At 39.7% G+C, this 21,830-nt stretch overlaps 1 protein-coding gene across 2 annotated transcripts in view; it reads right to left on the bottom strand.

Moving 5' to 3' along the window:
- Positions 1–560: 560 nt before the first annotated feature.
- The window catches only part of acap3b (ArfGAP with coiled-coil, ankyrin repeat and PH domains 3b), a 53,540-nt gene continuing 32,270 nt past the window's right edge, over positions 561–21,830 (bottom strand). Inside the window, exons 3-24 of one of the 2 annotated variants that reach the window (XM_011475550.4) lie at positions 21,475–21,594; positions 21,072–21,125; positions 18,367–18,425; positions 17,668–17,851; positions 17,219–17,263; positions 15,830–15,925; positions 15,628–15,702; positions 13,961–13,972; positions 9,710–9,822; positions 9,543–9,594; positions 9,276–9,376; positions 8,951–9,062; positions 8,630–8,862; positions 7,311–7,380; positions 7,083–7,177; positions 6,329–6,549; positions 6,146–6,238; positions 5,862–5,963; positions 5,493–5,713; positions 5,130–5,239; positions 4,363–4,473; positions 561–2,541 (exon numbers count right to left, since the gene is read on the bottom strand). In XM_011475550.4, the coding sequence (XP_011473852.1) occupies positions 2,394–2,541; positions 4,363–4,473; positions 5,130–5,239; positions 5,493–5,713; positions 5,862–5,963; positions 6,146–6,238; positions 6,329–6,549; positions 7,083–7,177; positions 7,311–7,380; positions 8,630–8,862; positions 8,951–9,062; positions 9,276–9,376; positions 9,543–9,594; positions 9,710–9,822; positions 13,961–13,972; positions 15,628–15,702; positions 15,830–15,925; positions 17,219–17,263; positions 17,668–17,851; positions 18,367–18,425; positions 21,072–21,125; positions 21,475–21,594 (2,427 nt within the window). In that variant the 3' untranslated portion in view covers positions 561–2,393. The remainder of the gene's footprint in view (positions 2,542–4,362; positions 4,474–5,129; positions 5,240–5,492; positions 5,714–5,861; positions 5,964–6,145; positions 6,239–6,328; positions 6,550–7,082; positions 7,178–7,310; positions 7,381–8,629; positions 8,863–8,950; positions 9,063–9,275; positions 9,377–9,542; positions 9,595–9,709; positions 9,823–13,960; positions 13,973–15,627; positions 15,703–15,829; positions 15,926–17,218; positions 17,264–17,667; positions 17,852–18,366; positions 18,426–21,071; positions 21,126–21,474; positions 21,595–21,830) is intronic. The other variant, XM_078948137.1, reaches the window with a different exon arrangement.

Below are 21,830 nucleotides of genomic sequence, written 5' to 3'. Positions count from 1 at the left end.
CTTTGATTTTTTTTTGAAACAACAAAAAAAGACAAAGAACAGATCAGACAGAGGATCTATGACCGAAATCCGAGTCAGGCAGTTGGCATCGAGATAAAATACACGTGTCCTATCTACATCATGTTTGCTTGGAACCGCACCAATTAAAGCACTTCTATGGCAATACGCACAACGAACACAACATTTCCCATGAGGGTGACGGCCCGTTTGGTCACAGCAGCTTCACGTCACCCTCCAGACTGGCTTTACTTGTCTCTGTGGGCCAACCACCTTCATTGAGTACAACATTTCCAACACTTTCCCTTTTGAAATTGTCTTCGGCAGAGGAAAATAAAACCACAACATGGAGAAAAACAAAAAAAAAGTCAAATGAAGAAGTCGCCACAGATTTGCTCTGTGGATGAAAGTGTGGCACAGAGGCACGAAAGCACAGGGGGGTCGTGGTGTCGCATGCTTTTTCACAGCACTGCACAAAGTGATCAAATTACTGAAAAGTTATTTCATCATGCTAGAATGCAAGCCATATTGAGTTCTTAACATTACGAGGAAGAGGCAGCGTAGGGATCACATGACTTTTTTATTAAAAAGGTGCTTCCCTGCATTTTCACCAAACAGTAAACACACCTGGAGTTCTGCGAGTATTTACAGGAAGCTTTCAAAGTGCGTCGGCAGCATCCTGTCACTCACCCTTAAAGACCCACTTCGATGAAAATGTAGTTTTTAATATGTTCTCCGAGGACACATATAAAGAAAATTAAGCTTAAAATCGCATCTTTGGGTACCTCTTTATTTAAATCACTTTGAATCAGGAGTAGACAAAACAAAAATTGCCTTTTGAAACTGTCTGACCTAGAATGTGGCTAAAAGCTGGATAGCTCCATTATTGTTGCACAGCTAATGTTAAATTGGGGGTGTGAAGGGCTGTAAGCTAGGGGGAGAGACGGCTCTCAGCAACGAGGAGGGGTTGCTCTGCCCCAACAGTCCCGCCAAAAACTTTAGAGGTGAATTTCTAATGAACTCCCGATGCTCTGCAGAAACTATGTCCTAGAAAACGACATAGGTTTTGGCTAAAAATGGCAAAACTATATTTAAACAACCACTATTATGAAAATAGCTCGAAAGATGATCGGAGTGGGTCTTTAATAAAATTGCTGAGCACTGGGATGAAAGGAAAAGGGTTAAGTCCAGCTTTCACACACCTTCTTTGCATTGTAGTGTTTTCTTTTTTTAGTTTGCGCAACTTTACAAACAGTAAAGTGGACTTTTATTTATTCAAAATAGCTAAAAGCAGTGGGTTTGAGTTGCCAAAATGTGTACACTGAGCTTTCTAAGGCCATTCCAGAGAGAAACTCCATTAATTTTGACTAGAAAACATTATGCCAACGAAAATAAAATAAAAACTCTCTTCTAAGTTCCAAGTCGTGGATTTGTACTATATGACTTAATGACAATCATGAACATTTAAACTGCATCCAAAAATGCATTGCACTGGTCCTCTGGATTGATAAATAAAATAAGAGTCAAACAGTAAATAACTAGACAAGAACATTGAATAAACTACCTGAAAATGAACACAATTATAACACTGTCTATGAGGAAAGTGCAATTTCTTTTTTCTTATACATGATGGATCATTTCCTATGAATAGTCTCTTTCTGGATTCTCGGACACATGCGCTCGTCTGCTCTCCTGCTCACTCGCTCTGCGACGGCAGAGTATCCGACCAAGCAGGACGACCCCGCTTGCCACTTTTTTATTTTATTTCATTTTTTTAAGTCACAGTATCGTCCCCAGCCACCTCCACTGCAGCTAGACTTTTTCTTTAAGTAATGAAACACGTACCTTTATGTCACCACATGCCACAGTTACAGCATCTACGTTTTCTAAATATGCATATTTACACCTGTGGTTGAGAAGAGATGGGCAAAAGCTGAGTAGCACAGATGGTCTGGATAGATAGATAGATAGATATACAGTGTAGAAGGTTAATGCAGCAAAATGCAGAGGTGAGAATTTCCCCACTTCCATTACAAGTTGTGTTAAAAGTTAGAGAATGACCCTGTTAGCAAAAACACCCCAAAAGCAGATGTGATATTATTATTATGTGTAGCTAGTAAAAACACAAGTGGCGTCAAGTAAGAACAAGCAGAGGCCGCAGGAAGTGAAGGTGGTGATGACTGGATGGTGGATGGCGTTCCATCAGGGGGTTTCCCCTATGACCTCACAGTCTCCTCTGTTCACAAGAAGTTGCCTGTAAGCCCAGATCTACGGAAGCAGCACAGTTTAGATCAGTGTCTAGCGGCAACTTCTGCACAGCAACGCCTGCTTCTCAGTCGGAGGGAGCAGAGTTACAAGCAGAGCCCGCTCTGGGCTCCTCAGGGCAGGAAGGAGCACTAGCTTTCGTCTATGGTGAGGCAGATGAATTCCTGGATGCACTTTCTATACTGTTGCTCAGTGGGGCTGCTGCTGGGGTATTGACCTGGCTGACCCAACCGAGGCTCCGCCTCGCGCATCTCCTCGTTCATTCGTGCCAGACGCAACCTATAGAGGTGGGAGAAGGAGGGAAAAAAAAATTCAGAAGACAGCAGCGATGATGGGAGGAGGTTAATGAAGAACATGTAAAAAAAATTCATAGACACCAACAAGAATGAATATGACAGTTTTCAAGGTACAAAATGTTTGTAAAAATTCAGTATAAGACTAATATGAATATTCAGTTGGATTAATTTGATTTTTTTTTTAATTTAGATGCTGCCAGATATTTGTTCAATCAAAATGACCTTTTTCATTAAAGTCTGATGAGTTCAAAGATGGATTTCTTTACATTATTTCACAGTTATATTAATTAATACTAGTAATCAACACAAAATAATAATGAATGTGGTCGTGGATCATTACTGGCAATCCGATTTGATTCACGAATCAAGATCAACAAATCACCGATCAAGCCACGATTCTTTCTATTTAATCTAAACATGTCTGAACGGAGGCTATATGTTTGTCTTTTCACCAGATGCATGAAAATTAAAATAATGTTTTTAAATCAACATAATTTTTGTTTTTAAAAAGAACAGGAGATCAGAATCAACACAACATACAATTGAAACACAAATATTAAAATAAGAAAAAAGACAAGTTTTTGTCAATTTAAACAATGTAAAGATCTTCAGTCAACTTCCTGGTTAACTTCAGCAGTAAACAAAACATAATCCTCGCTGTTTCTTTGGATCATTTAACAACAAATCCTGTAAATTTGCTCCACAGTTTTTCCATCATTAACGTCTTGCTGACCACAGCTCCAGTAGATCACTGATAAGAAGACAGCAAGTGAGGAGGCAGCAACATCTCAGTAAAAACTGGAACAACTAAAAAACACTCACAGTCCTTTCAACAGTGTTTCCAACAGAAAACATGTTTACAAAATGAATCTTTTTATAATCTTTAGGGGAAAATGTTAACAAGATTTTTGCAAGATTCCTAAAGTCATATTCATTTTATTTTGTATTCTATTTTTCTATTCAATTTTTTTAAATCTATTTTTATTTATATATTTAAAACAAATTATTTGTATTTCATAAATTACTTTAGTTAACTGAACTATAGTCTCTCTTCTTTTTTTTTTTTCTTAAATAAAAAAAACAACATTTTACTTTGAAGACTTATGTATTTCCGGTAACAGTTATGCACTCAGTTTGTTTATTTACATAAAATTCAACAAAATTCTGCAATTTTAGAGCAATAATTGCTCTAAAATTTATTACTACACTCTCCTACATAAATAAGGATTGCAGGGATTTGAATAGAATAGAATAGAATAGAATAGAATATCATGGTACCACAGCTCTATTAAAACAGGTAATAATAAAAATAGGTAATAACTATCACAAACAATACACTTAAAAAAAGCAATAATAATTATTGTTCAGTGTTTATTTATTATTATTTTTGATGAATGATGCAGCTTTTATTAGTTGTAAATTGATTAATTGCAAGTTCTTGTTTTAATGAACTTTTTATTTACATGTTGTAAATTATTATGTTGTTTTTTTAATGTCTGAATAACAAACTGTTTATTAGCTGTAAATTACATGGATGGAAATTTTTTCTTTTATTATTGAAGAACACACCGACCAAAAATAACATTTTAATTTTCATTGTATACCAGACAATAAAAAATATATATCAGATTTATTTCATAATAGAAAAAAGAAAAGTAAATGTTTAAAAAAATAAAGCTTTTTGCTTTATTAATACAAAACTTGTTGCTTGTTCCAAACAAACAAAGATTACACCTTTTTAATAAATTGTCGTTCAGCAGTTGGACCCTAAAGCGACAAATGGCGATACAAAGCAATGCCTTACAGAGTAACGATGTCCGCGTTGGCAGCCTGGACAGCAATGCTTAGGGGATCGTGACCCTGCTCATCCACCTCCGTCTGCGACGCTCCTCTCTTGAGGAACAGACAGACCTGACTGTACAAAAGATTTCAGAAAAATGTAGTTAGTTTCTGTTACATAGATTTTGTAATACTCCTCTTTAAATCAGAACTTTCTAAAACTGGCTTAAAGATTAGATAGTAAAATTACTCAGAGAAAACCACAGGCTGAGGCACGTTTGTGGTTTATATTCCCCGGTATTTCTTGTGGTTCAGGGATTTTTTTTTTTTATGCCCCAGTTTTAAAAGCTGATTCACTTCAGAGAAAGAAAACGTACATTCAGAATTTCCACTGCTGCCATCAATAGATCAACATGTTGCGAAATAAAGGAAAAAAAACATGTTGCAACACGAGTAAAATATTAGTCTATAAAGGTGTGTTGTTCATGGTATAGTCAGAAAATGAAAGCACTTTTTTTTCCCTTTTTTATTTTTAACTTATGAAAAATCAGCGTATTGTTTCTTTTAACAGTGTGCTGATTCCCCCTTTACCGGCATTAATTGTTGTTTTTTCAAAGGATTATTTTATTTTTTAAACTCCTGCTAAAGACTGGTTAATCAAGGAGTTCTGGAGTTTCTGTTTGGCATTAAATATATAACACCTTCTATTTAACGAGCTTCTGAGGACCAGAGAAATCACACATACAAGAGGAGGGAACCAACTTTTTAACCAACTTTTTTGGCGTCTCTTACCCAGTGTGGCCCAGGTAGGTAGCATGGTGCAAAGGCCCTCTGCCTCTCATGTCCCTCTGGTTCACATCGGCTCCATTCTGTAGGAGGAACTCGCAAGCTATCAAAGAGCCCTGCAGGAAAAGAAAGGAAAGGAAAGCAAAGACAGGATTATTTCATTTAATGAAATGTGAAAGTGAGGTGCGTATTTTGGTTGTTTAAAATCCTTAAAACCCACATTTGGGGTTGATCTTAACTGTGATGATGGCGATTTGCTTTTTTATTATTTGCAGAAAATTCCTTGTTTACGAATATTTGTTTGACTATTAATATTACCAGTGTCTAAAAACTAAAGACAAATAATTGGAGAGCAGTGTAGCGTCTAACCCCGATCACAGCCTGAATGAGTGGCGTTTTGCCCTCCTCCTCCTCACTGGCAGTGTGCACATCAGCTCCGTGCGCCAGCGCTTCTGCCATGAGTGGCAAGTTGTGGAGACGGGCTGAGCGGTGGAGCAGCGCCCCGGGGTGTAGTTCTCTGGGGTCCTCGGGGTCTGAGGAAATTTCCTGTTCAATCTCAACCTCGCCACTGGACGACTCTTCGGACTCCTCTGCAGGCGAGAATTTCAACAAGAGAACGAAGATGATAGTAACTACAGTTTTTGTAAAATAACCAAAGAAATGTGATGGATGGACAACAATAGGACAGTTGCTTTGCAGCATCTGGACAAATCCCCTCTGCAGTAACTGTCTCCTTACCTTCTTCTGTTACGCTGTCCACTACCGAGCCAAAAACCAGGATGTCTGTGCTCCCGTCTGTGCTTCCTCCCAGGCCGCTGTCGCTGCTGAGACCTGCAGGGCCAAAAATCGCCAAGCCAAGGACACATTAAACGCTACCCAGTTGCAACTGCGCCACACAAACACGTACTACTATAAAATACTCCTGTATGTGCAGCACAAACTGCTGGTTAATTGAAAGAAACCACTGTGACGACACAAAGAGCTCCAGGCCTTTGGATCGTGCATCTGTGTGGAGGACTTACTGCGAGGCCCAGAGCCAGTGTCAAAGTAGGAGAAGAGTGAATCCAGCTCATCAGGACAAAACAGGGAGTCCCGTCGAAACTTTGCTGCCGCTGCTACAAAAGAACCAAAGACCATAAAAATAGTTTGAATGTGCAGTAAACTCCAGAAAACGAATATGATCACAGAATATGATCCACACTGACCTGCTGAAAGGTTTGCCGGTGCTGCTCCTCCAGGCTCATAGCGGTGGTATTTCCGTCGGACCTTGTTGGGAGCCCGAACAGAGCTGTTGTGTCGGTGGCACTTCTTCACTGTCCACGGGCGCGACTTCCTCTCACTCTCCACCAGAGCCTCACTGCCACTCAGCTTCTTCAAGAAGCGCTTTTCCACATATTTAGCTTTGATCCAGGCCTCTTTTTCCTGCCTGAAGGGGGAGGTTATCAATAGTTCTTAGTTCCTCTATTAATTTAATGAGTATATACTTTAATATCAGAAAAGAAAAAAAGATTCTATAGTTTTTGAGGACTCACTCCAATCATCATTTGATCTTTTAACTATGATTGTTTAGCCAAAATCAAAAAGCTTGTGTTGATTTTTTGGACAAAGTTTCTGCAGAGCAGATACAGTTCTCTAGAAATTTGCCTCTAAATTGTGGGCGGGACTGTTGCCGCAGAGCAACCCCGTCCCCTTTTCCCTTTTTGGTTCAGAACAATTTAAATAAAAAAACTCAGAAATGCTACTTTAAGCTTAATTTTCTTATAAATGTCCTCCATCATCAGCAAAATGCCACAAACACCAAAAAACAGCATTTTCATTGGAGTGGGTTTTTCAGTGAAGGAAATTTGCTTGCAGTATTGTAGGAAGTAACAAACAACTAAAGAAAATCTGCAGCATTTGACCCAAAATATCAAAAACAACTTTATCCAAATCAGATTCAAGTGTGGGCTTCGGACTAACCTGGAGCTGGAGGGTCCAGGTTTTTTCACACCAGACACACCACAGGTTCCCTCATAAATCTGATTGATCACAGTGTTCCCCAACTCACACATCAGCTAAATGCAAAAGGAGGAAAAAAAGAACAATACAAGAGAAAGTCATAAACCATGATTTGTACGACATCGTAAACTTAGAACCTACTCATTATTGCTGAGATTAAGATGGCAGAACGCGTTTGGTAAAACATACCTTGAGCAGTTCGGGCTCCCACGAGTCTAATGTCAGTGAACGCACTTTAGAGAAATGCACACCCAAACTCCTAAAAGACACAAAAACATGGAAAAGGGGAGACGGTGTGCATGAAAAGTTTCCTTTAGCACTTTTTTTGCCTGTGGGGACACCGATCTGCAGCTTTATCTGCTTCTCCACATCCGAGAGGCTCGGGAAGTTTTGAAAATTTGGTTAAACACTGCACATTTTTTATTTAATGGCCCATGGGACCGTACACGGGGCTGAATTAAAATTCTGTTTAGACTTTCAAAGTGTTGCTTATGAAAAAAAGGATTTTGCCCACGAGGGCAGAGGTATCTTAAAAATGAAGCATCTTTTCTAGTTGGAGCAGTTAAACAACTTACAAGGAAAGATGTGTGTGAAGGAATGCAGAAGCAAATATTTTGTTTAGTGAAGTTTATTGCATTCAATAAAAAAAAAGATCTGGTGTTGTCAAACTCATTTTTTCAAAATATTCTTTTCTGTTTTTTTAGAAACTACAAGAAAACTACAAGCTGCAAATAGAAACTGACCAAAAGCCACAACACGTCTGTGTCCAGGATCAATTTTAGTTGGTAGTGATGCAGAAAATGAATTACTATCAGAGTTTTTAGTCAAATAGGCTCCGCCTACTGCATGTCTAAGCTGCAGACAGGCAGGGACCGTCAATAAAGTGCACCAAAACATCCCAGACAATTCAAAAACTCAAGACAATCAATTCAAACTACATATGAGACACTTGTTGATGTTAATACAGATTCCACACAAGTTCTCCATTAATCAACATATGCAAAAACAAACTAAAAAATTCAGGAGAAACCAAAACTAAAATCTCAAAAGAAACAAAAGAACTGCGTTAAAAAATCTCCAAAAAACTAAAGAAAAGAAACGTTGAAAATAAAAATTAAATTCTGAAAAAACAAATAAATATCTTGAAAAAAGTCTCGAAAAACAAACAGAAAACAATTCAGGAAAATTAAAAACTAAAATCTAAAAAAAACATCTTAAAGAATCTAAAAAAACTAAACGAATAAAAAAGAAACATTGAAAAAAAGGATCTGGAAAAAAATTTGATTTGTTTTTTTGTTTGTTTTTATCAAATGCAATACGCTCCCATAGATTCCTTAACCTTTTAGGTAAAAAAGCAAGGGAGGCTAAAGAGCAGCACAAACAGATAGGAACATGTTTAGTCAGTCAAAAAATAAATTCTCTTAGACAATTCTTCCTTGTTAAAATCTTGGGATGCACTGCTTTGAAAAACTAGTTTGTCTTATTTCTATCACCCTGAAGAGGCGTACCTGTGGATCCCCGAGCACTCGATGCAGAGCAGCACTCCCAAGTTGATGGAGGCCCAGCACGGAGCCATTTGGCCACAGTCGCTGCACAGCTCATTGCCTGGAAGGCTCTGAACCCGCTGGAGGAGACTCTCCCCACCTCCCCGCAGTCCCTTATCGGCCCTCTCCCCCCGCTCCCGCGGCTCGCTCGCAGAGTCGATGCTGCTGGTGGAGGGCGAGGCTGTCCGGTCCAAGCGCTGGGGTGCATTCAGGGTCAACGGTTAAAAGTCAGTTCCTTAAAAGAAATGTCTAATTCAAATAACTGCACCCAAACGTCTCCCCCACCTCAATATAATAGTTGTCTGCGATGTCTTTGTAAGCAGAGGCAATGCTTGCCTGGACCGCCTGGATCCAAGCCTGTCGCAGCTTCTCCGACTCAGCCTGCAGCATGCAGCTTCTGCAGAATTCAGCAAAGAAACTTCTCATCTGGGTGTCCTTTTTGACTTATAGCATATCGCTCAATAGTGGGGAAATAATCACAACCGTGGTTGAATTTGGTTTAATAAGGTCTTAATGATGTTTTTTTTTTTAATGTCTGAATAAACCCCTTTTGTAATCAAGGCTTAATGATGTTTAAGTGAAGCCAACATGCAAATTCCAGCAGACTTACTTGGTGGGTGAAACCACCTCAAAGCAGAATCTTCTCTCATTATCTTCACATGGTTTGACAGAGCACAGCCGGAGATCCTCAACCACCACTGTCAAAGAATCCTGCCAACCGCAGAGGGGGAATGTCAGAAGAACGCCCAGGAAACAACGTGAACATGCAAATTTAGCTTCTAAACAAACAGTAGGCAGGAGAGAACAAGTCACCAAACAGACTTCTTTCTACGGGTCATGCATTCACACAAAAACACCAGTATGCAAAACCTGCTACCTTAAGCTTCTTTTGGTAGACCAGCTGGCTGTTTTGAATGGAAAACCATCGTCTGCAAAAAAAATATTGGTTAAAAAAAAGAGATAAAAATCAACTCAAGTTTCACGTTTTTAAATGTGAGCACGCCACACACTCATTGAGTGCATTCATGTTCACTATTGCCTCACCTGTTCCATGTTTTGAAAGCATTGCTGGCCCTCTTGAACAGGTAGCCCTCCATGACGACCCCGTTTGGCGCATCCACGTTGAATTCCAGCTTGGGCTCATCGTAGGAAAAGTCCTGGGTGAAGAACAAACGGAATAAGCGCCAGGCGTCTGCAGAAAACGACCAGAACCCCCTGACCCCATGAACTTCACAGTGAGGCCGTGGAGCAGCCCGGATGAAGCCTTCAGAGCCAGGATGCAATTACAGAAGCTAAAGAAAAAAACATATCAGAAAGGGTTTTATTTTGTTCTTTGTGTTTGTGTGAGAAGCGCTCCATTATTCCAGCGACCAGATTAGATGACAAATAAATTCTTCTTCAAAGTTAAGTTTGTTTAGTTACCAACAAAGGCATTTAAGGCCAGATGCCACCTGTTTGATGAAACAAAAACCCGGGAGGCTCAAACCAGTTTAGGTTTCACTGTTGTTTAGGACTTTTACTTTGGAAATACCTCAGAATATGGCAAGCAGCACCTATAAATGACAGGCACATTTTTTTACCTTTGTATGCTAGTACCTTTCACTCTGTTAAAAGCATTATTGATCTAGTAGGAAGCAATTGATTATTTTAATGGTAATTAGTCTGCATTTGTAGTACTTTTCTGGTCTTGTCAATAACTTAAAACACTTTAGAACCACCAAACTCTAACAGAAACACCCAAAGTGTTTTCAATCTATGTAAAAAAGGCTTACATGTTCACATCAGACATCAGAGGTCATTAGGGTCCATTTATTGACCTAGCACACTAATGGATGTGAACTGCAAGGATGGGGATGAGGGCTCCTATAAACTCATCTGAAATTTTTTTTCCAGGTGGAATAAATGTTAAAAAAAACCTTCACTTGAAATGGAAAAAAAAAACATTCCGGGATGTGAGACTTGAACTTTAAACAAGATACAAGTCTGCACACAAGGACTGCCCTGTAGGCTTTAGGAGGATTTGCTTCCAGTGATCTAAATGCAAACAAGTTACTAATGAAAAGTTAGAAAAATACAGAAATTTAAAACGAACTCAGACAAGAAGAAAGTCAATTCAAGAATAAAGGTCTCACCAGCATAAAGTCCAGCCTGCTCAAAATCTTCCTTTTCACCAAACTGACATCTAACAGCATTTTGATTTCTATTGCAAGAAAAAGTATTAAAATTATAATTTTTTTAGTCCAAAAAGAACCAGGAGGCAGCCCCGCTCAAGTGTGTCCCTCCAAGACTAGCACGCCGGTGCCTGCCTGGCCACTCTGGCCGCGTGGAAGAGCCGCGAGCGCTCATTACCATACAGCTGTCACACTCGTGCCCCTCTGACCTCTCAGCATCGGCAGGAGATCAAACGTTGCATTTGAACACCCCGGACAGATCTGCACGTGCCAACGCCCCATGGCAGGATTTAGGGCTCACCCTCGAACCCTGGCCACAATTTCTGGTGTGTGTCAGCTCCCCCATCTGTCTGCAGCTCACCCAAACTGTTTCTGCTCAATCAAGCTGACATAATCGCTGCACAAACAGCATCTTCCCACCTTAAATCAATTAGCCAGCAGCAGACAGGGGCCCACAAAGTGTAGGACCCGAATCTAAAACTGGAGCCATATACTGATCATTATCTGGAGTAATCAGATTATTCAAATGATCATAGGATAGTTGTGAGAAACTGTCATTCCAGGGCATTTAGTAATACCTAAATTATTCAGGTGTGGTCCTCTTAGTCTTCATGTTTACCTGTTTATAGTTAGATCTTTTACACCAGAGAATTTGCATATTAAGGAAAATGAAAATGCAAAGCCAAACGATACAGAGCAGAGGCTTGCCACTTTGAAGCCAAATGTTTTCTTCTGCAGAAGCATGTAGTGGCCTCTGCAGACCCATGAGCGCTTTAGGACAACTCTCCAACCACAGGAGCAGCTAATTTCATCCATATGACACCAGATATCCAAAAACACGACAGAAAGATGGAAATAATCGGTATTCTAGCAAAGAAATAAAAAAAATAGCCACATATTTGGTCATCTAATTGCTCCCAATATTCAGATTTTTGCTGGTCTAAATTCTTGTGGAGAAAGAGAGATGGAATATGTTCCTCTCTGTTATAGAACACAAGTTTGTCCTCAACATGTTTGATGTTTGCCACAAAAACCTTAATACGTCTCGAAGTCTCTAAAGTAACTGTTGAAAAAAGTTTTTGAGCGCTGTGGCCATGACTCTAAAGTGCCTTTCAAAGCAGCAAAATGGGAATTTGGCAACAATTGAGCTGTGGTTCAATTATTTCTATTTTAAGATCTTGCACTACGGTAAGAGCTAATTATTTCAAACAATGCAAGAAGTAGATTGAATCCAAGTTGGCGCTGTGGTTGAGATGTTCAAGGGGCATTTAAGGTCGTGTGGGATAAAGTAATCTTCATTTTTAAAAACTCACTTTAAAATAAAAACTGCATTTTTTTTTCTTTTAGGGACTAAAATATAATTTTATTTAGTGTAAAAACCTAAATCTGTCTAGTCAGTTGTTTAACACATTTTGTGCATCTGTCTTTGTTGCGCTGCTCTGGGACTTCAAAAGTTGTCGACAACAATGGAGGAGGATGCAGAGGAGGAAACGTTCCCCAGGGGAGCCACAATGAAGTCCTGCACATGTGAAAGAATCGCAAGAGAAGAAAGGAATCTGGGTACGGAGTGAATCTGGGATTGCGGTAAAAAACTGACAAACGGGGTGAGAATATTTTAGGTCCCACTCCAACTGACAAAAAATGACATTTGAAAAAGCTTGTAGTTGTTACATACAAACTATAATTGGCAGGACACAAGCTCCCTGCTGTGCTCCATTCCAATGCATGTACTTGCAGACAAATAGATCCGTGAACGTCTTTGTTTTCCTCATCCAAGTTGGAATCTGGCTCCAAACTTTACGGCTGGATTGCTCCTATGTTGCTCGCCATTTTTGTTGCACCGCTAATGTTAGGTTGTGAGGGGCCGTAGGCTAGCAGGAGAGAGTGTACACAACAGTCCGTGCCAAAAGTCCCGCCCACACCTTAGAGGTGAATGTCTAATGAACAACTGCCGCTCTGCAGAAACTACAGGTATGTCCCACATCAATGCAAAATCAGAATGAAAAGACCCCTGCTTTTGGAAATAGATCAAAAGCTGATCGGAGTGGGTCTATAAAATGTGTAAGCTGCTATTTGCCCCTGACTGCTTTGCTTATATAACTTTCCTCATTTAGTCAGAAGACAAATATTCATGCAGAATGCTAGCACCTATAATTTTCTCGTTTCATAGCAGGTCTTCCTGATAGACAGTTATTTTTCTCTTGAAAGGAAGTGTTTGATGCTCATCAGTCAGTTAGCATTTGGATGTGTTGAATCACCGGATCTTTACAGTATTATTATTCCTCAGGGGTATTTTGTAAAAAAAAAATAAAAATAAAAAAAAAGAGTCCTACAACGTTTTTCAGTGACTTGCATACCTTGGCCCAGGAACTGACTTTCAGTGGAAAATTGGGTTTCGCTTTAGCACAATCATGTCAGTCAGACCCAACTGTTAGGTAACATGACATTGCGGGAGCTGCACGTATCTTCTCTCGCGGTTTTCCTGGCAGATTCTTCAACCTTAGCTCATTTTCTCTGCTCTGCCCTCTTTGTCTGCCTCACATTCATACCCCTGCTGTGCCCCGTGATGCCATCTGTTGACTCTGGCAGGGGATGAAGGGGGTGGGATGGAGGTTGGCATCAAGGACCTTCACGTCTTTATTCTTGACATTTTGACCTTTTTGGCCCAAAGATTAAGCGAGCAGTAACCAGATATGAAAAAGGATTGCTTTAACCTGCCAGCTGTGCTCAGATCATCTGACTTTTGTTGGATTAACAAAGAGCTCATCAGATACAAACCAACAGTTTCTGATCAGCTGCTTTTTTCTTCCTCTTCTACACTTGTCAGATCTAGGCAATTTAAAGATTGCCCATTATGTAAAGCTACATGTTGTTAATATTATTTCTGTTATAGCCTGAAGACGTGACCCCTTTTTCCAGTCTTTGAAGAACTCACAAAAGACAAAAGAGAGTCATCTACACGTGAGTCAAACTGGTTGCCAGGAAGTCATGCTTTTCCAATTAAACAAAATGACTACATACAATTCTTTTGTTAGAGTTGACCCACACAAACAATCACGCATTCCTGTCACATTCTTTCATCAGAAAATATCATAGTTTAAAGAAAATGGCAAAGTTAACTCACCTGCATCAAAGTCTGGAAGAATGAAGAGCAGCGATGCAGATTGGAGGGAGAGAAAAAAAACAACACGATAATAGGTTTATATTTCTTCATTTGGCAAAAAATTTGAGCTAATAATCTACTTGAGTGACTTCTGTGTCCTAAAACCCAACACATTTCAACAGACTGAAGAGTTTCCCACAGAATATTGGAAAGGATTGATGGTTTATTTATGAAAGGTCAACTAAAACCTTTCTGCAACCTTCAAGTGAAATTTAATTCCAGAGAAAGGTGGCTGAAAGTGCCATCGGGTTTGGCAGCATTTTTCTTTTTAACTCAATGACCGAACGGATTAAAGAGAAAAGCCATATCAGGCAGAATTGCTCGCATGTTTACAGCGCTGCCTTCCTTTACAGATGGGTGATTTTTGTGCATCTGTGCATGAATGAGACTGCTGAGCAGTGAGCTGCAGATACATCACTGATCTACAGGTTAAACCAATACGGCTTCTTATGAAACCTTGTATTCAGTCTGTTCTCAACAATAAATCAGTCCTTGTTATTTAAAAAAAAAAAGACTAAAATTTGCTTTTAAACGACAGCTAAAATCAGAATCAAGCTTTTTATAGGGGATTAACGAAAACAACTGCAGGACTTAATTACCTTTCACTTATTTTCTTTCATTTTCTCTTCTAAACAATTTTTCCAGATAATTGAAAGAGAGATAATGAAAAAATGCCTAAAGAATGCTGATGGTAAAAGGAAGTTGTGTACCTTTGAGGGTCAGGTATGACAAATACATGTGACAAATACCAGTGAGGCTGTTATTCATTCCTTTTGCAAATGATAACTATGGTGGATGTTCAAATTCTAAAAAAGAAGTTAGACATAGTGGAGCTTTCATGAGAGAAAATCCAGCAACATGTCTCAATCTTTATTTACTTGAAGAGAGTGGAGTTTTAAAATATTTCCCCCCTTTTTTTTATTCCAATTAGGGAACATTTTCTTCAACCATATCTCCCATCTTGGACTTAACAAAATAACAATTATTAGAAAAATTGATATGTTGAAAAGTTAAATGTAGTAATACTTGCACTAAATTTATTCAAGAAATCAAAAAAATGCATTCATAACTCAATAAAGAAAGGTTTAGAAAAAAAAGCCAAACCATTCTAAAAGCCTGTTAACAAGGAAATACTGCTTTTTATATAGCTAAAATAATATTTCTACATATCCAAAAACCTAAATTTGAACATAAGTGTTTTCTATTTATGTTTTTACTGACATCATTCATTTCAGGAAATGCAGGGTGCTTTTTTTGCCGGTTACTTTTGTACTTTAACCTGGATAAGAAGAATTTTCTAATTGATATATTATTTTTAAGTAAAGCAAGTAGAATTTATAGCTATTAACCTCTGAAAATATGACATCTTAAAAAACAAAAACAAGTTTTACGATTTTTCTTCACAAAAACACAAAACAAGTGAATCTGAGAGTAATCTGACAGTAAAGCTTCATTGCCTAATACATAAAAAGTCCTATAAATGAATATTGCAGATGCTTCTGTTTGAATTATAGGAAGATAATGAAGAGGAATAAAGGAGAAGCTGTGTTTGCCCTTATTTTTGGAGCAGAAGATATGAGCTTTTTAGGAAAATGGCAAATAATCCTAGCGTTGTGTTGCTGTCTCACCCTCTGCTGGATGAGTGCGTGTTTGTGCTCCATCTCTCTCTTCTCCATGGCGGAATCGATGACGAGCTGGTCCAACTTTATTCAAACAAGTAAGATAAACAGTCGCATACAAAAAGTCAGGTCAGTTAATCCACTTAATCTTTACATGATCTGTTTATGTGAAAGTAAAATAATTGTTTGGATTTTGTTTATTTCTGCCCACCTGTGCAGCCAGTTTTTTCATATAAGGATCGATTTCATCCAGAATGTTGTAACCTTGTTGAAACAAAGTGTACTGGGCTCTCATGAAGGACAGCATCTGCAGAACATTAAGAAAAGACATGCAACATTACACCTGAGTCTGGGGGTGTCCGTGTCCCTGTGTTGTGGGCTCTGGTCCTTGCCCCTGAGCGCTGAGCCTCGCCAAGTTTCTAACTGTGGGCGAGCCTGGTCGGGCCATGTTTACAACACTTCTTGTGGACCCCCTTTGCTCCTGGGTGCCCTCCTCCTGGGCGGGGACGGCTGGCCCCTGCCTTGCTCTCTCCTGGACAAACCGTGGGTGGGTGGCTGCCTGGAGCACTGGGAGGGTCTCCCTAAGGGGATCCTGACTCATACCTAGGGTTGGGGGATGCACATAATTCCTTGGTGGTGATGAGGTTTTTGTTTGAGGCTGTGGACTCTCTTCTGGGGCGGGGTCCCGTGTTGGGCCCTCCTGGTGCTGCGGGGGGGCTACTCTCCTGGTTGGGCTGGAGCTTGCACTTTCTGTCCCCCCCATGCTTTGGGGGCCCCTGTGGCGGTCCTGCTGGCCCTGGCCCGGGGGGCGGTTGTTCTCTATCTGCTACCCTGCGGGCGTTGGGGGGTTCTGGCTGCCGCTGCTGCTGTGGTGGGGGTCTTGGTGCAGGGATGACTGGGCACTCTCCCTTCTTCTTTTCACATTCCATCATCCAGTTTAGAGGAACATAAATACTCACTTGAGCACAGGTGTTAGCTCACCATTGCACTAATATTTTGCGTGATTGAATGAAATGTTTCACACTAGTTGGTTTGAATGCAAACGTATGCGTATGTGAACGATATTTGTATTTTGTTTGTACATGTTGACATGTGAACATTTTTGGAGCCAACAGGTATGTTTATGACATCTGAGTGTGTGTGTGGACAGGCCCCGCCCTTATGGACTTGTATTACATCTGAACCTCACCGTAATGAGTATAACCATCCAGAAACTTGTTGATTTATGCTGCTTAATGGTTTTACCCCCCCCCCCCATCTATAATCACCCCCTCCCCCCCTAACATCCCTCTCTCTTCTTCCCTCCTTTCCTTTTCCTTCCGGTCCAACACAAAATATTTTCAAATATGATTAAAATGAATAAAGTTTGGCTTCAATTACAAAAGGGGTTTATTCAGACATACCTCTGGTGTGTCAGAGGATTCATAACCCCTGTTGTTAAAATAAAATACGTCCAACAGTAGAGGCCTTCAGCTCTCATCTGTTTGCCCAGCTGTTGGACAGGACAAGTTAAAAAAACAAAAACAAAGAAAAGACATGCAAATGTGCAGCAGAATAAATACACGGACAGAATGTATGTGAAAAGGTTAATTTTACGTACCGCATCCAGAATTTCAAATTTCTTTTTAGCCTGAAGCACATTAATCTGCAGAAAAAACAAAGAGGAAATCAATTTGTAATGACACTGTTGGGAGTTACTGCATGTAATTTAATTAAACTGCGTCAGCTTCTACAAACTCAAAAACTGAGGGCCGAATTTGAATTCTTCCCCTACTCCTCTGGCTTCTCCCTATCCCTCTAAGTATAGGGGTATTTGGAGGGATAGGGGTATCCAAAATAATGTTTTGAATGGGAGACCCCCGCGGCAGAGGGACCCAGAGCTCGTTGATGTCATGAGGGCTAAATGTTGGGTCAGGGAGAAGCTGTAGGGGTAGGGGAAGAATTCGGATTTGACCTTAGAGGCGTGAATTCAGAGGGTGGAGTGTCAGCCCCCCCTTCAGGATGACACAGGAAACCTACACTGAAGATAAAGGAGGAGGAGAGTCTCACCTGCAGCACATAGTCGAGGGCCAGATGTCTGAAGGCTTTGCGGCTGAGGGTGAGGGCCTGAGAGGCTTCCTCCGCCTCGTGCACTTTGTTCCTGGGTGCCTGTGCGTTTTTCACCTGAGCCAGCTCCATGTCTTCCCGCACTCGGTCAAACTGCTTCTTGGTGTCCTTGAACTTACGTATGTCTCTGGAGGAACAGAAGATTTACAGAACAATTTTGTGTTTTTAACGCGTTCTTGTGGCATTTTTATAATTATGGGGGTCATATATTAAGAAAATTAAGCTCATTTCAGATTTTTTCTTTATTCAAATCGTTGTGAATCAGGAGCAGACACAAGAAAAAAGGCTGAAAAAGATTGTATGGCTGCAATGGGGAGGGGAAGGGGGGCGGGGTCGCTCCAAGGTAACAATTCCACCTACAACTCAGAGGTGAATTTCTACTTTCTCAAGAAACTATGTCCTAGAAAATGACACAGGTTATTTTTTCATTTTGGCCCAAAAACAGCATAATCATATTAAAATATAAAAAACACAGAAACACTGAAAATAGTTAAAAAAGATGATCAGAATGGGTCAAAATAACCTGCAGTGTTTCTAAATGTGGGCATAATTATTCTTTTTTAAATAATAAATGACAACATAGACAACATCTTTTTTTTTTAGCACCGGGAGGAAATGTTTTAAAGGTTATTAGATACTCACTCTTTAATGAAGGTGTGGAGTTGCTGTTTAATGGATCTCTGAGCTTGGTCAAACAAAATCTGTTGGCAGAGGAAAGGAAGAAGTGTAAACACAAACAGAAAGGTGACATGCAGTGGCAACATTCCACCACAAGGTGGCAATATGAAACCACAACATTAAAAGAGGCCACAGGCAGATGGTGCACTTCTTCTCCTGTTGAATGCAAGCCTTCCACTACTTCACCTGCTTCCTCTTGCATTTATTTATCCAGAAGATTTCCTCTTCTTTCATACATTTCTAGTAAAATAATGTTTCCATGCATTTTTGCTCCTATTTAGCAGATGCTGTCTGCTTGCACGAAAGGGAGTGCACCTAATTTCTGTCAACAATATAATCAATCGCACATGCAAACTGTTTAAACAACATTCACAGTGGATTACACTCTATAGCAAACCCTTGTTTACCCTAGACATCCACATTGCAGATTACAGGCTTAGGCCATGTGTAAGCCTCCATCACATAATGACCTTGCGCCGCCTGATGACCTCAGGGAATCAGGTCTGGGCTCACAGATATGGCGTTCAGACCCAAGCTCACGGGGGATCACAGCGAGTTAGAATAAGCATAAGACACTTTCCTCCTTTAGACTCAATCTGCAAAGCTGCCATCAGTCAGTACAAAGGATGATTATCCCAGAGTAGCACACTCTTAAAACATCTTCTTATGATGATAAAAATAACGGATGAAAATCAAATCTTCTTGAGCTGCAGTTATTTGAATAAAAGTAAAAACGATGAAAATGCCATGACAGATTCATTATTTTTACTGTTTTAACCCTTGTGCTATCTTAGATGAGACCACCCTTGCATTGGCGTGTTCTCCCTACCATGACAAAGGTGGATAAAGGTGGAAAGATTTCATATAATCCATGGACACCAGTGAAGATCACAAATCATTGAAGAAAAAAGGTTCAGAGCACTGTCTAGTGGGTCTAGATGACCCAACTCCCAACGTTAAAGTGCCTAGGATAGCACAAGGGTTACTGCCAGAAACTTTTTTTTAAAATGTTGTGAACTATAAAAGTGCTAGATTTTCTGCCAAAGACATCCAGACTGGGGGAAAACAAGCAATAAAAGAAACTTTATTAGCTGCACTTTTTTGTGCTTTCCTCGTAAATGTTTTTTAATAGTAAATATGTTATTTCAAACCTCAAATCTGCATCAAAAACATAAAAACGTCTCTGATGAGAAAACATGTTTGGAATCAACACACCTGTCTTCCTGCAGAAACAGTCGGTGTTAATAAAAAAACAACACCTCTAAAATGTGAGCATTTCATCCTCATTTCATTCTCTCAAGCTTCCGCCAGGTTTCCTGTAGGATTGCTGTAAACATGGCTGCTGTTCTTCTTGTCGCCTTATTTTGTGCAGAACTGAAAGCTGAAACAGACAGATTTCCGCTCTCTACAACCCTTTCCTCCTCTTTTTTAATGACTTTATTAAAAGCGTCTGCCAGACAAGCTGTTGGAGCAATTCTGGGGTGCTAGAGGAGAGAAATGGGACATCTTTAGAGGAAACCAAGTGACTGAGTGAATAAAGAGTATTGACCAAGCAGGAGTGGGAGGATGAACGGAGACAAAGACAATTTACAAGCGACGGCGGACAGTTATTAAACTCGGAGAAGATCCCATCAATCTGTACTGCTGATGGATTAGATTGGAGAGTTTGGATTTGAAAAGGTCACAGACGAGCGAGCATGAGGCTCTCGCTGGAAACCAGAAATGGAGGAGAAGCGGACACAGTTGGAGATAAATAAAACAGATTACGGGTAAAAATGTTAGACATGACATTGGTTTGTGTTCTTCAGTGTCATCTGTGTGATCTAGTACACTACTGTTCTGTGCTGTAACAGCTGGTGCGCCGATACAGCAAATGCTTAAACTGATTCAATCCAAAGCTGCACGGCAAGAAACATTTGTTTGACCAAAGGTCATTTATCTACGTTAAAAACCTCAAATCTAAAAAGTTGAAAATTTCCTTCAAGATTTGACAACTGAATAACGCTAAAAAACAAACAGTTTTAAATTCAGGTTTATTCATTAAAAAAACTGTAAAAGGATTTAAAGACCCACTTCAATGGAAATGGTGTTTTTGGTGTCTTGCCCAAAATTTAGCGAATTTCTAATGAACTCCTGGCGGTCTGCAGAAACTATGTCCTTTAAAAGAGGTTTTAGATTTTTATTAGATTCATAATTAAAAGACCACTAAGAATACTTTTAAAATTGATCAAACAATGATGAGTGTTTTTTTTTTTGTTGTTTTTTTTAAAAGGAGTAGGCATGCAAAAACTTATTAGTAATATAAAAGGGGAAGTCAAATTGTAAATTTATGGGTAAAAATCGCTTGAAATGTTAGAAAACATTCCACAAAAATGATTTTTTAGTATTATTTATGAAACTTTCTTGAAGCCTTTTGTCATAATTTATATCAATTTGCAATCAAAGTTGGTAAAAGCTGTTCTACTTGTCTGATAACAGGAAAATGTTTCTAAAACAGAGCGTTTCCTGTTGAACATCCGGAGTCAGGTATTTTTAGTGTCGTCCTCCTAATGAAACAGAATGAATGCCTTTGCTTAGAAATAGCAGCACAGGTAAATGTTGTTGTGCTGACTGCAGCTCCGTCTGCCTTTTTCTGAGGCCAAAACCGCGTTTGCAGCGGACGCTCTTACCATGTGGTAGTTGACGATCTCCTGCAGCCTTTCTCCACACTTTTCCAGGCATTCCTGCAAGTGGTGCAAAACGTGTTCAGCTACGTTTTTCTACTTGACATGAAAACCATCTGTGTCTACTATTCTAATAAAATGTGTTCTGCATGGCTTCAATTCATGTCAGATGTTTTCCTTCCAAACTATAAAGTGGGTTTCAGGTTTCTCTCTTTGCGGCTCCATAAAACCATCACTTTAAACACCTCCAGTTGGCCACTTTTTTGATACCCACAGCAGCTGCTCTTGGACAACTGTGTTTATACCACCTTACAGTAACTACTGCACTAATGTGGAGATTCACTGGAATGTGGTATTCAGCCCAGGAGAGAAATATCAACCACTGCTCGGTGTTATTTAGTGCACTCACCGATATCATCTCCTCTTTCTTGCACTGCTGGGAGAGATCTTTGACGCCGTTCACAAAGAGCTTATTGGCGCTGACATAGGCTCTGCCAGCCTCAATCATGCCGCTGCACAGCTTAACCAGCTAAAAGGGGGGCACAGAAACCACATGCAATTATACAACAAACTCAGAGTAACCAAGGCTCAATGTAGATTTGTTTCCCATCTTTCCAGATGAGAATGTAATCTAAATGACAGGTAGACATCTATTAAAAGGTGAACATTAACCTTAGAGGTCAGGAACTGCAAGACACCCTAAACTAAACCCACATTCAAAACATACCCATTTATTAAGGTCATTTAAACTTAACATTAATTGTT

Source organism: Oryzias latipes, chromosome 5 (genome assembly GCF_053564925.1).
Source record: "Oryzias latipes strain Hd-rR chromosome 5, Olatipes_Hd-rR_3.1".
Taxonomy (NCBI): Eukaryota; Metazoa; Chordata; class Actinopteri; order Beloniformes; family Adrianichthyidae; genus Oryzias; species Oryzias latipes.
This window is presented reverse-complemented; position numbering and strand designations above follow the sequence as displayed.